General features: G+C 35.6%; 1 protein-coding gene and 1 long non-coding RNA gene across 2 annotated transcripts; one reads left to right on the top strand and one right to left on the bottom strand.

The window, feature by feature from the left end:
- Positions 1-2,183: 2,183 nt before the first annotated feature.
- On the top strand, positions 2,184-6,570 carry LOC114248535 (uncharacterized). The gene is made up of 3 exons (XR_016324096.1): positions 2,184-2,561; positions 4,804-5,034; positions 6,015-6,570. It is a non-coding gene; the product is annotated as an uncharacterized LOC114248535 (long non-coding RNA).
- Positions 6,571-7,087: 517 nt separating this feature from the next.
- Positions 7,088-12,828, bottom strand: LOC114248536 (laminin subunit beta-1). The gene has a single exon (XM_089732591.1). The coding sequence runs from the start codon at positions 12,757-12,759 to the stop codon at positions 7,420-7,422; it is 5,340 nt and encodes a 1,779-aa protein (XP_089588717.1). The 5' UTR covers positions 12,760-12,828; the 3' UTR covers positions 7,088-7,419.
- Between the last annotated feature and the right edge of the window lie 981 nt (positions 12,829-13,809).

The following is a 13,809-nucleotide window of genomic DNA, read 5'->3' as shown; positions in this document are numbered from 1 at the left end:
TTTTCAGAGATGTGCCCTTTTTGGAATTGCATATTCAATTGAACTTCAATTAAGTTTACTCCATTCAAATAGTTAAGAAGTTTTTTTTGTTTTGATAATTTTTCCAAATATCAAACAGCTCTCCTGTAAAGTTGCAGAAATCTCGTTTAAACCTAATAGCCTTTCACCTATCCATGTCGTTAAACGCCTAACAGCAAATACCATTTCAAAAAAACTTGTCGAAAACAGCTCAGTTTACATGGAGGGTAGATGTAAAGAGTTCTGTCTCATATGGGAGATAAGTTGAAGGAACAAATTGCACCTCTAAAACCCATGCTTAAGATTGTAAATGGAGTTACGTGTGTGGAAAGTTGTATTTAATAACTTTTCACACGCTATTTTTGAAATCGGATCAATTGCTTTGGTGACGCCTAATTGGTTGCTTTTTGACTGACACTTTTACATACACAGAGAGTGTGCATCTTATCTCTACCTTCCTAAACAGTTTTATAGGGATATAATAGAAGAGTTGATGCTTGGAGCTTTAGCATCCTTTTTATGTTAGTCATTTTTTATTGCCAATTTTATCACGAATGAAGAGACTTAAGATTAGACTAAATTACTTACTTATTACTTTTAATTCACTATATAAATCAATTTCAACGTAATTTACTTTTACGCCCTCAGCCTTTTTCGCGGTAAATGTTCACCCGGACACGAATGCGAATTTATTAGGTGCGATTGTAAAAACTTCGATGATGGCCAGACTCTTAAGTTTTTCCACGATAACGTGACACCAAGGCTTCCGAATGAATGTATCCGCGCCATAAGAATAAAATAATATGACATATATTTAAGAGTTTATTAGTCAAAATTTGTGCCAAGTAATATCTGTGTAAATAGAATTAAAATAATGTATGTAGTAAGTCGAAGGTCAAACGTGAATCCTAATTGTTTTTTTAATTTCAATAAAAAAGGTTTTTAAAATTAAAATTTTCGATTGCAGCTCCACTGTCCATGGCTTACTATTAATGATTTTGACGATTAGTCAAAGAATGAAGGAAAGATATGATTTCAATTTTTACTATAATAATGTAAGAAAGAATAAAGGGTTTTTACAATAAATAAATATTTATATTGTTTTAATTTGGAGTACGTGTTTTATTTTTTTATTTTTTTGTTTTTGTGAAGGCTGGGAACAATCGAACCGCGACTCGCTGAGTGCCTTCAAAAACGTACGTGCCGTCAAAATTTTTACTTTGCGTACATACCTAGTAGTGCTTTAGCGAAAACCACTGCAACAACTGTCAAGATTTTGTACGGTTCTGTTAAACCTAGCCTTGTTCTAATTAATACATAACCCACCACACGTGACTACGAACTTTTGACGGCAGTTTTGCGACACAAGACTAATTTTCGGACGCGTCCTTTTAACCCTACAAACCCGGTAGTTAGCGTAAATGGTATAAATCGCTAAATGGCTTGACTAGAAAGACTCATTGATAAGCGTTAGTTAACTATAAAAAAATTATGAATTTTTACTAAACTTTTTAAAGATGAAAATAAAAAATAATACATCATTAAAAATTATGAAAAGACAACAAGTTTGCTATTACATTTCTTGAACGCATTTGAAAATGAATTTATTGCAGTCTTTGCAGTCAACAGTCTCAGAACGCTTGCAACTCCATTCTGTCTTGTTTTGACGGGAGCTCTGTACGCTGATTCCGTTTAACGTTCAAAAACCTCGAGTCGACAGTTTGGTGACGATAAATAATTATAGATCTTTTGGATTATTTTTAATTTGTTATATCACGAAAGTCTGTAATCGTGCTTCATAATATTAAGGCATCCGAAGCTACAGTATACAGATATTATAAAAATGTAAAACACACACAGGATTGAATCGTAAGTCTCATAGATTAAGCAGAATATCTGGACCTAAACGCTACGCTTCGTGTGCAGTATCTTTGGGCCGGAACTCTCAAGTACTAGCTTCCAAAATTTGAACCCATACATAATGAGGACATGTGTTTTATATCGCACGTTTCCTTCAGATGCTATCAGGGTGTGTGTATTCAGTAGGATCAGTAGAGGTCATCCTTAATGTACGAACAGTGTTCATGAACTTTTCTCCACCGTCCTGGCGTTGTGCAGTGACATGACATTGCACAACGTCTTTAAAAGAAGTAATGAATCCAATTTATTTCATTACAAAAACAACACTACATTAAAATACAAAAGCATTTAAGAACAATCATATTTCGCGCCATTTTTTAAATTCAAAATTGAAACATGTTCGAACCTGTACCTCGACTAAAACCGAAATGTTCTTTCACATGAAGATTAAGGCTTTGTCATTTATTACAAGGTGGAGCTTTGGAGGTGCCGGTCTACGGCTACCAACAACCTTAATTGGTTTTATAATTAAGTATCTATGTGATTTTCCTTTGATTACATGACAAAAGTATTAATCATATTAAAATGATGAATGACACGGACAAATACACAATGTACGAAGAAGTTGAGAAACGTATTGGTGTGAACAGAAAGTACAATCATTACTTAAACATAACATTAATGTAAGTACCTAGAATATAACATATAGTTTTTATTTTCTGTTTTTAATAGACTAGGTTTTGAATTAAAAACTTCAGCAAAAGAAGTCAGTAGGTATCTGTGGATTTATTAATAAACAATTGTTATATACGTAGTTAAATATAAATTCGGTACCTATCATAAGAAAATCGATTTCATTTTTCAAAATTAATGCATGTAGGTACCTTTCTTTGTTCTTGATTTATGTGCACGTGTAAAATAGTATTGAATAAAAATTTGTACTACCAAGTGGTTGGCATCAGGAAAGATTTATGTCTTGATATCATAAATATGTTTTAAGACAGGTGCGATTGAATAGTTTTAAGAATAATACATTAGTTTCATAGTGGATGCTCACAGCTGATAAAATATTTTAATTAAGTATACGTAGGTATATGTACCTTACTACAACTCCGTGAACAAACGTCGCGCCGCCTCTACATGGGATTCTAGAGAATGCGTCACCAAGTCACGTTCATTTACTACGAGCGAGCACCTAAAGCTATTAGAGTACTGAAATAATGCAACTGGTGATTTCACGATCTACCTGATCTATTTTTGTCCGGTACTGACTTCAAAAATAACAATTTCTATTATTTTTCAAAAAATAATAATATTGACGTTTTAGTGCGGTAAAAAGATGTAGGTAGTTCATTTTCAATGTTCAATTTATATTATAATACCTATGGAAATTTGCAATAAAAAACGGGAACACATTCGGGTTGAATCCGAGCGATCTAAACGAGAATAGACGCATCGACTCCCGCATTATTTTCACGATTAAGGAATATACTTTATTAAGCAGTCTTTAAAGGAATATAACATCGTATAATAAAAAGAAATCGCACTTTTTTTTAATTGTCATTGTATGCAGACGAACACACGGTCCTTCTGATGCTAAATGGCTACCGTCGCCCATGGACGTCAGCAATTCCAGGGATTCCAGTCAAGCCGCTGCCTACCGAAAAAAAAGATGCAGTACGAATTTACAACCTCCTCTTATTTCCTTTTGTTTTAAACTTAAACAAACGACATTTACCTATCAACATATATCTATTTCCTTAAAATTAAATTATGTACATGAACTTCGATACTTGGAAAAGTTGTTGATCGTGAGAGTGTGTTTCTTTTGCAACTATTAGGTAGAGGTAGTAGAGGCATCCGAGACATTTTTAATATAAAACTCGAGACTGAGTCTTCTTTCGCAAATTATTTAAAGACATTTTATGTATCCTACCTATTCGCTGGTAGCTTCCCTAGCAAGAGCCGTGCTTCGCAGAATCTACCACCGCATCGGAATCGCGAACCACTGAGAAGATCCGACGAGAAACTCGGTGGGCTGTGTCTATGGGTAAAGACATTAGTATACTCACAAGAGCGTCATGTTATATTTTTGCTAATATTACGTGGATACACATGTCCATCAAAATTTAAAGTTTCTAAGTACTTCAAGATTTACTAGCAATAAATATTAACTTATTAAGTATATCTAACACCACAAAAAAGAATAACTCATTCTTTGGCCAAGGCATAAATTAATACAATAAAACCTCCAGGGCTATTTTGGATTTAAAATTTTACAGTTTTGAAATTAAAATTTAAAAGTACATAATAGCTATGACTGGATAATACAGTTAGCGACCACGTAATTGATTATGGGGCGTGGGCTTGAATTTGTGCCCCGTCCGGGTGTAGTTGGAATAGCCTCTTATTCTACAGCGACGAGTTCGGGAAATTTGTGTTCCATACAGCACTCCCCGAAAATATTTTTAATCAGTTGGACCTTATTATTATGTTATTTGTGAAAATTGTATGTGAATTAAAATAATTGGAAAAGAGCTAAAATTTAACTTTTTAAATTTTTCTCTATGGCATTCCGAATTTGTAGTAAAGTTATGACCGTGTAAAAGCGTCTACGAAGGCTAATTTGGATTTAAAAAACTATTTCATTTGAAGCCTACAGAAATGATAATGTACACGCCGTAACCTACCTCTACACTCCTAAGTCACAATTATACTGTACAACGAAATTATCTCAGTCGAATAGGGACAACAAATGACTGCTTTACGGTAGAAATATAAAAATCTGCCCTTAAAGAGAAAACAGAGATGTCTTACAACAAAATATTCCAGTAATAACGTCCGCGGGTAACACGTTGCGTAGGTATTTTGTGACCAAGAATAAATCCTAACAGTAAAAACACCTAATCTTTTTTTTGTTTTTAGATTATTCGTTTTTGTGCAATTACTACGAATTTCCTCAGGATTTAATGTTCGCCCAACAGGGTGCACTCAAAATGAACAATGCACAGCTGGTTATTATTGTAATACATACACATATCTTTGTAATAAATGCATAAATTGTCAACAAGGACGTGAATTTGTCATGGAGAATACTACACCAAATAACAGATCAAATAATTGTACATCTTTCGGTTGTGGGCCATTGCTTCGAAGGTACGTATGTATGACTTTAAGATATGTACGACTTTAATAACAGCTACACATTCCGAACAGTAATTGAAACACAACACAGTAACACAGAAGACATGTTCACCAACTACTCGACCTACGAGGAGGTCAATGTAGTTGAGAGATAAAAATATATAAGTAACTTAAAATTATAGACAATACAAATAAAACTCTTTATTGAAACAATGTTACGGCTATTCGTAGCCCATATGATAAGTAAGGCAGTAAATCGTTTTACCTAAATCCTGTCGATATATGAAACAGTGACATCGTCCATGAAAAGCTACCTGTAGATCAACCGTAGACTACATTAACTGTAATTGTAATATAGATCTTATCTTTCACGTCATGACTGTCAGTGCGTAGGATGTTAAACACTTTTAATTGAAATTAAAAAAATCAATCAATCTTGTTTTGCAATTTTTTCATTCTAATTTGTCACTTCTAAAAGTAATTTAAACGTCAATGGCATAGTAAGATGTCTGGTTAACACATAGTTATATGACTATGGCTTTATTATTCTGCAGGTACCATTTTTCAAATTATTTGAATTTTGTAACTAACACGTTTTCATGAATTATTTCGACGAAGAAGGCGCAATCGGCAGCTGACATGAAGTTCACGTTGTTACAACCAGACGGTGTCATGATTTGAGAGGCGGCAAAATTTTTGAAATGCCAAGTCGTCATAAGTTCAGTGTCGAAATAAAGTAAAGACTTCTCTTAAAAACTTCTCCTTTAAAAACGAGTACAGATTAATTTTTATAAAAAAGATTATGAAGTTATTTTTAAGTTTAATATAGAAATATTGGATCAAAATCATTAAAATTTATTCTAACATTAAGGGCGGTGCGACAAACAGCGCTTACAGCGGCATCATGCCTAACTCCGTCACTTTGTAAAAATTGTCTGTAAATTTGGCTGTGAGCTTCCATCAAAGTTAATAAATAAATGTTTTCTTTTTAGAGAAAGCAAAGCTGATCGAAGTATGGCTAATACAACAATGGACGGTTTGACACTACGAGAGCTTAATGTGTCAAAATATTTCAATCTACATGTGATCGTTTGGATTATCGCGACTTGTGCTGGCGTTGTGATTAGTTTTATTTTCTTTTGTACTTTGAGTACTATGTAGTAAGTTATAATTAATCTGCTGAAATGCCAAAACATTGTACCAAAAATACGTTCATAATGCATTTTAAATGTAGAATATTTCGAAGGAATAAGGACATATGAAAAATAATTGTTAATATTTACGGTTGGATACTCAACAAAGTAACTATAAAAGTATCTAGTTTTGTTATGATGTCTAAACATAGATTCAAAACTTTTTTGTTTATGTTTTTTTATAAAAATCAATTTTTTTTTGTCAACCTCGTACTATGTCAATTTCGTTATTATTATATTTTTTTAGAAACAACGTCCTCGTTGAAAAATACAAATTTGTCATACTTAAGAATAATGATCCATTGTAATTTTACAACATTTCAGTATTCAAAATAATATTAATTTGAGTAGATTATTTTGGCTTTTATTTTAGAAAATAATAAATAAATATTATGTACCTACATTAACTAAAACATTTAACCACGAAAAACCACACCATCCTTTTTTTTAAATAAAATTGGTCTTAGGATACGATGTAGGGTAAACTTGTATAGAAAGATGTGACTGTGCCGAGGATCAAAAGCCAGCAGGATATTACCAATTTTTAAGAAAAAAGATAGTACGTGTTGAACGATTAAGAAATGTTTTTATAAGTTTACTTAATTATTACCATCTGCCCATTTCCTCTACTTCTTATTTTGAAGGGCTGAACAGCTGTTATACAATGCAATGATATCAACCTATCAGACTCATGGTGGGTTGTGACATTCGCGGTATGATGTGTCTATGGGCTTCGCTAAACTGCTTACTATCGGGTGGGTCGTGATCTATTCAGCTCAGGAAGTGCAACGAAAAAGGGTATTAAAATATTTCCCCAGCCTTAAAAAAAAGGTATTACATTAAAATTACATTTTTCAATAAAATAAATGAAACACCATTTTAAAATCTTTATAAAAAATTTAAAGCACAATCTAAAATACAATTAAAATTACCCCTTTAAGGTACATACACAACATACATACGCATAAGTATAGTATAAAAAAAAAACATTTAAGGGCATCTCAAATTGTTCAATACAAATAAACGACATTTCAGCAAACGGTTTTTTCTTCGTCATACGAATCGTTTCAGAAACATATCTTTACGGACTCTCGAATCAATAATAAATTATTATGAATGTTCATTTTTAAATTATTTTGGCAGGTATATTGATCTAAATATTATGTTAATATGGCACACTCCTATATAAACAAGAGTAGGTAATTTATGTCGTACAAGATCTGTAGTTCTCGGATCGTTTCGTGATTTCAGACAAATAATAATTCATTTGTGTATTCAGAACAGCTATTTCATTTTCTAATGTATTCAGTTGTTCGTTATGGTCATTGTATAATTCTTCCATGTTTGCTAAGAGCTTTAACTGAGTTTGTGTTTCACTAGCTAGCTTCGTAGCACGGTCCAGCAACATTTGTGCTCGTTCCCTTGAATTAAGAGTTTGACTAGACCGTTCTGTTAAGGACTTATTTGTTTGCTTGAAATTTTGTCGGAGTTGTCTTGCTTTGAGTTCCGCGCCTTCTGCACGATTAACAACATCATCTGCTTCGTGTTTTACTTGTTCCGCGTCGCTTTCAATCTTTAAAATATCTTTTTGTAAATGCGAAAGTCGTAATCGTAGGGCTTCAACGTCTTCTATAGTTTCATTTGCTTTTTTTTGCGCTTGTTCAGTCTCTAATGCTATTGGAATTAAATCACTTTTCGCGGCTTCTATATCGCTATTCGCTTTTTCTATTGCGTTCTCAGCCGCATCTTGTGCTGCTTGAGCCTCGTCAAGCGATTGTAGAACTTTGTTCGCCATATCCAACGTTAGATTGGCATTATTACTGGCAGAAGTTGCATTGTCTTTGAGAGCTTTAGCCCTTTCCAAATCCGGTGCAGTTTCTGCAATTATATTTTCAATATTAGTCAACTGCGAAACTGATTCATTGATTCGCTGTGATAAGTCTGTAATTTCTTTAGGTTCGATTCTTATCGACAGATTAAGAATATCGTTTGCTAACGTTCTAACATCGGCTGGAGTATTGGATGTGTTCGATAAAAAGTCTTTTAATTCTGCTGTCAATTCTTGACTTTCATTAGTTACTCTTTCTGCTGTTGATTTAAAATGAAACGCTCGATTGTATAAATCACTAGCTTTTGATCTAACTGAAACAGTATTTTGTCTTACTTGTGAGATATTTTTATACATATCCTCAGCGCTAAGTTCGTGTTCTTTGATTCTATATTCGGTTTTATTGGCAAAATCAAGGGCTTGTTCGGCTTTTGTTACAGCTCCTTGATCACACGATATCCCACCACATTTGCCACATCCTGCACCTCCACATATATCACAAGTATCTGTTTCCTGTCCGCACATTTTATCATTTAATTTAGGTATTATAGTTTCAAGTCGATCTACCTGTTCTTGCATTTGGGTAAGTTTTTTGTCATTTTCATTTTGAGTAGTATTAAAGTTGCCATATTGCATTTCTATAAGTCTGTCTGTATTTTTCAGTTGACGATCTGTCTTTGCTATATCATTTTGTAGATGATTGGCATCATTTAAAGCTTTGACTGCTCTGTGCTTAGCCTCCCGTGTAAGATTAAGTGCTCCTTCTAAATTAGCTTCTTGTAATTTAGTGGCGTTGTTCCCTAGGTCGATAGCTTTCGATTTTAATTTATCTGTTTCTTTTCTTATACCATCCAAAGTGACGTTTCCGAGATTTATTTTGGCTGTCACATCATTTAGATGCCTGTTGCTGTTTTTTATTTTTTGTTCGGTTTTTGTGATAAGTTTTTGTATGTTTGTTATATTGGATAATAAATCAGGGATGGTTGATTGTCCTTCTTTTTCTCTTTGGATAATGTTTTCTATGGTCATTAACTTTGTCGTCATTTCGTCAAAATCTCTTGTGTACACTCCTGTTGCACCAATCGATTTTATTTTACTAGCATTTCTAATGGCAGAATCAGTTTCTATGCGCAGATAGTCTATTATTCGATCCCAATTATCAAAACATTCTCCACATGCATAACAATGTGGCGCATCTCCGAGAAAACCTCTCGCACATGTAAAACATTTATGACCACCAATTCCTGGTTTACAAATACAAGACCCATTTTCTCTCATACATTGTTGGGAAATCGAACCGTTTGGATCGCAATCACACTCAAAACACTCAATATTGGGATTGCCCCAATAATTTTCTTGACATTGGTCGCATTGCCTGCCACCATACCCTGGCTTGCAGTCACATTTTCCAATGTATGGATTGCATTGAGGAGATAATGAGCCTACGGCATCACAGTTGCAAGGGTCACATCCCGTGCCAACTGCAATTCTCCAATGATTTTCCGTGCATTGATCGCAATTTTTTCCCATGACATTTTGATGACAAGGACATTGCCCAGTGATATTGTCACAGTCTCCAATGGTAAAGTTAGTACCTAAAACTGAACAATTGCATTTGTAACAAGTTTTTTCTGAAGCATCACCATAGTATCCTGTTTCACAAACGCCACAGCTATCTCCAGCGGTATTATATAAACATTGCAAACATTTTCCTGTGTAGGGGTCGCAGTTACCAGGTTTTGTAATATCTATATTATCGTTACATTCACATTTTTTACAAACATCTCGCAGTGGATCACCATAATAATTATCCGCACATACGTCACATAACGGCCCCGCGTATCCTTCTCTACAATCGCAGACAACGTCTTTCGTTTCTGGATCAAGTTCACAGCGATCTGCGTGACTATTTTTGTTTGTATCTCCTTTGATACCAGGGCATGGACATGGTCTACATGGTATGTCAAAGCCCAAGCGAGGATCACCATAATAACCTTCAACACATCTCTCACATCGATTCCCCTCTGTATAATCTGTACATTCTTTACAGGCTCCTGTTTTGTCATCGCATTCGAATGCATGCCCATTACAATCGCACTGCTGGCAATTCGGAAAGTTAAAGTAGCCTGGTTGACACAAGTTGCACGCACGACCATAAGTGTTTGCTCTGCATTTGCATTGACCACTCGTTGCATCACAGAAATTATCGAGTGAGCCGATACTACTACAGTCACACCGTTTACATCCAAATTTACTGAATCCATATGTACCGGGCGCACAACGATCGCACCGGGCCCCAACAATGTTTTCTACGCATTGACAAAATCCACTGTAAGGGTCGCATTGGTGACTTTTTGAACCTGTCGGATCACACTGGCAGGGCTGAGAACCTCTGCGTACGTAAAATCCAATGCTTGCGTGATATTTTTTGCAAATTTCGGGTATATTATCACGATTTAGATTATAATAATAGGAATCACCACAGTTATAACGTTCAAACTCATCTCTCATTGCTGTCCCGTTTGTTAAAAATGGTAAGTCATCAAACGATGGTATGAGAACGATCGAATCAATCAAAATAGTGGCTCTTGAATTTGACGATTGCGCATTTTGTCGACCCATAAATATTCTTATTTCATTTTCCCGATTTTTTTCTAGGCACACAGCAGGTTTGACCAGTACACTTCGTTGATTTGCGGGAAGATAAGTAACTATATTATCATTTTCTGGCCCTTTACTAGCACAAGGAGACTCTGCATCTACAGGGTACGGTCTTTTTATTAAAATAGTTGCCTCTTTCCAATCTAAAGGTGATTGTGGTTCATATCTTATTAATATGTTGTAGTTCATACTCGTTTGCAAATCATTAACAGTGAATACTAATGTACTACTCTCCGGTAGTTTCATAAACCCAGGGCCGGACCAAGTTTCTTTTTTGCCATCTGGATAATTTTCTCTTATAAAAACGCGGCATGCTTGACTTTGGATCGCATTATCATCGATTTGTAAATTACACTGGCTTGACTCTGCCTCATATACAATAGAATCTAAAGCACCAATAAAAAAGTTTTGTAGTGGTTGATCACATCTGCGTCCGATTACATTAGGTCTACATTTACATTGGCCTGTTATAACATCACATTCGTGGTCTAATGACCCACCCATATCACAATCACATGGTAAGCACCCATCTTCACTGTCAGTTAAACCATAAAATTCAGGCAAGCACTGGTCGCAGCTTTTGCCAGTAACATGACGTTTACAGAAGCATTCTCCTATTGTTGGATCACATCCCTTTTCAGTCACGGTTCCTAAGTTGTTACAGGCGCAGGCTTCACAGCCATAGGGGTTATTGGGATCAAAGTTCCAAAATCCATTTTTGCATCTGTCACATCTGGTTCCATCTACATTTGTTTTGCACAAACATTGGCCGGCAATTTTATTATTCTCTTCATCGGTTTCACCTTCACAAAGCACTTCCTCATCAGTTGTGCCATGTGGATCACAATCACATGGTTTGCATATATCCGGACTTTGTATGTCTAAGCTGGGATCCTTATAAAACTTGGGCCTACAACGTTCACAGTTTACACCGATTGTATTATGCTGGCAATTATCACAAACACCACCACTTATTCTTCCTGTTTTATTGTAGACCGCAGGATCAAAATGACAAGTTGTCGCGTGATTATTGCATGTACATCGCTTGCAGGCATTCGAAGTTTTACCAACTGCAGGTTGCCAAGGAAGATCGTTGTAAAAATCTTCACAGTATTCACAATTCAAGCCCCGAGTGTTATGGTTACATTCACAACGCCCGTGTACCATGTTAGTTTTCGACTCTACTCCAGGCATCGGCAAGCACCTAGAGGCATGTCCATAACACGAGCACGATCCACGAACTGTCATTTCATAAATCGCGTAGTAGTATTTTTCTTGTATATCTTTTCTGTTATCCAATTTATCATCTCCCAAAGTGTGCAGTTTGGTAAAATTAATTCTGAGATTTGTCATGCGTAATAAGTTTTGGATTTCTTCAGAGTAAGGATTTGTAACATTTATGTTTGGCGGCAGTACTCTAAATATCACTTCTCCTTCAGTCGAAGGAGACACTCCAGAGTAACGAGACTCGCATACAACTTCAGTCAACGATCTTTGAGTGTGATGCGGAACTGGCAAGTTTTCACAGTTGTGAGCAAAGTATCGGTAGGTCCGCCAGGTTTTTCCAAAGTCAAAGGATCTCTCAACCAACATCGCAGCAGGGCGAAACGTTCTGAATTGTATTATCAAATGCGTGAGATGAAACTCTGCTTCCATGTTCAACTGAATTGTTACGTTTTCCTTGCCATTTTCTGATTGCCACCATGACTTGACTCGAGTTCCCGGATAATACTTGTAGATAATATTCTGTATCCGATGGTTAAGATAAGGATTATGCAGAGTAGTGTTGGTAGAATCGCACCAGAAACATTGTTTCGGTTCTAGGTGTGAAACGATACAATAACGCTGGCGGTTGTGCAAGCCACAAGTCGAAGAGGCAAAGAGGCGTGCTTCGCGTCCAATGAGTAAGTTACCGGTGGCCGGATAACAGGAGCTAAGCTCACAAGCGCGGTCAATTAGCCGCGGGTCGGCTCGCAGACGGTCACGCTCGCGGCTGTATACGGCGCTGCTATAACCGAACAGCGCCAACACAATTAACAGAGCACGCAGAATCATACTGCGGTGTAGTCTCTACATGTGACTCACACTGCACTATAACGTGCTCCGCGCGTTCGTACAAACTCACGCTGGCCTGTTTACCCCTCCCGCTCCATACACCCGCAGATCAGAGCAGAGCTGCATTAAGATTATAGATTTAGGATTAAAATATTCATTATTTTAAAACAAACAAAGAGTAGTAATTTATTGTAAGAGTAGTAATTTAACGGCCGTCTGGTGTAGTGGTAAGTGACATGGCCACTACACAAGGGGGTAGCGGGTTCGAATCCCGCCAAGGGAAGATATTTGTATGGTAAATATAAATGTCTTTTCCAGGGTTATGGATGTATATTAAAAATATGTATGTGTATAATAAAAAATCTTACATTTATTTCCGTTATCTGGTACCTGTAACACAAGTTATTTACGAACTTATCACGGGACCAGTTAACGTGACGTGATTGTTAGTAAATATTTATTATTATTATTATTATTGTTTACGTAGTTTAAAACGTGTGTGGATGTAGTAAATACTTTTGTTTAGTTGGACGAAATGAAATTTTGAAAAAAAAAAACAGTACGCTGTGTTTAACAGTTAAATGAGCAGGCTATTTTTAATAAAGTAAGCAATTGTCGTAAGCATATTTTTTATTACCGTTATCGAGGGCTGTCTAACTATGAAACAAACAACGTAGATCATACGGAATAAAAAAACATACTACGTGCGGTCCTGTGCGAGCCGACGACCGCTCACGCCCGTCTTTCCTATTCTCCGAACCATGCGTTTACTAACAAAAATAAAGCCGCATTTCAAGATGCGTTTTTCTTTATTTTTGTTATTGGAAAGTTAGCTTTGCACAAAACAAATCCCTTCCTGCACTAGGATTCCGTACTATGTTCTATTTTGATACTTATGTGGTAATCATGATTGTATTTACTGCGTAAATAACCAATTTAAACATTAAAATGACACATTTCAAGAGAGTTTCACGCCCTAAATTGTTTTGTTATTACATAAATACTCTCCTTAGAAATAAACACAATAGTGATAGAAACTACTAAACTCAA

Source organism: Bombyx mandarina, chromosome 13 (genome assembly GCF_030267445.1).
Source record: "Bombyx mandarina strain Sakado chromosome 13, ASM3026744v2".
NCBI lineage: Eukaryota > Metazoa > Arthropoda > Insecta > Lepidoptera > Bombycidae > Bombyx > Bombyx mandarina.
This window is presented reverse-complemented; position numbering and strand designations above follow the sequence as displayed.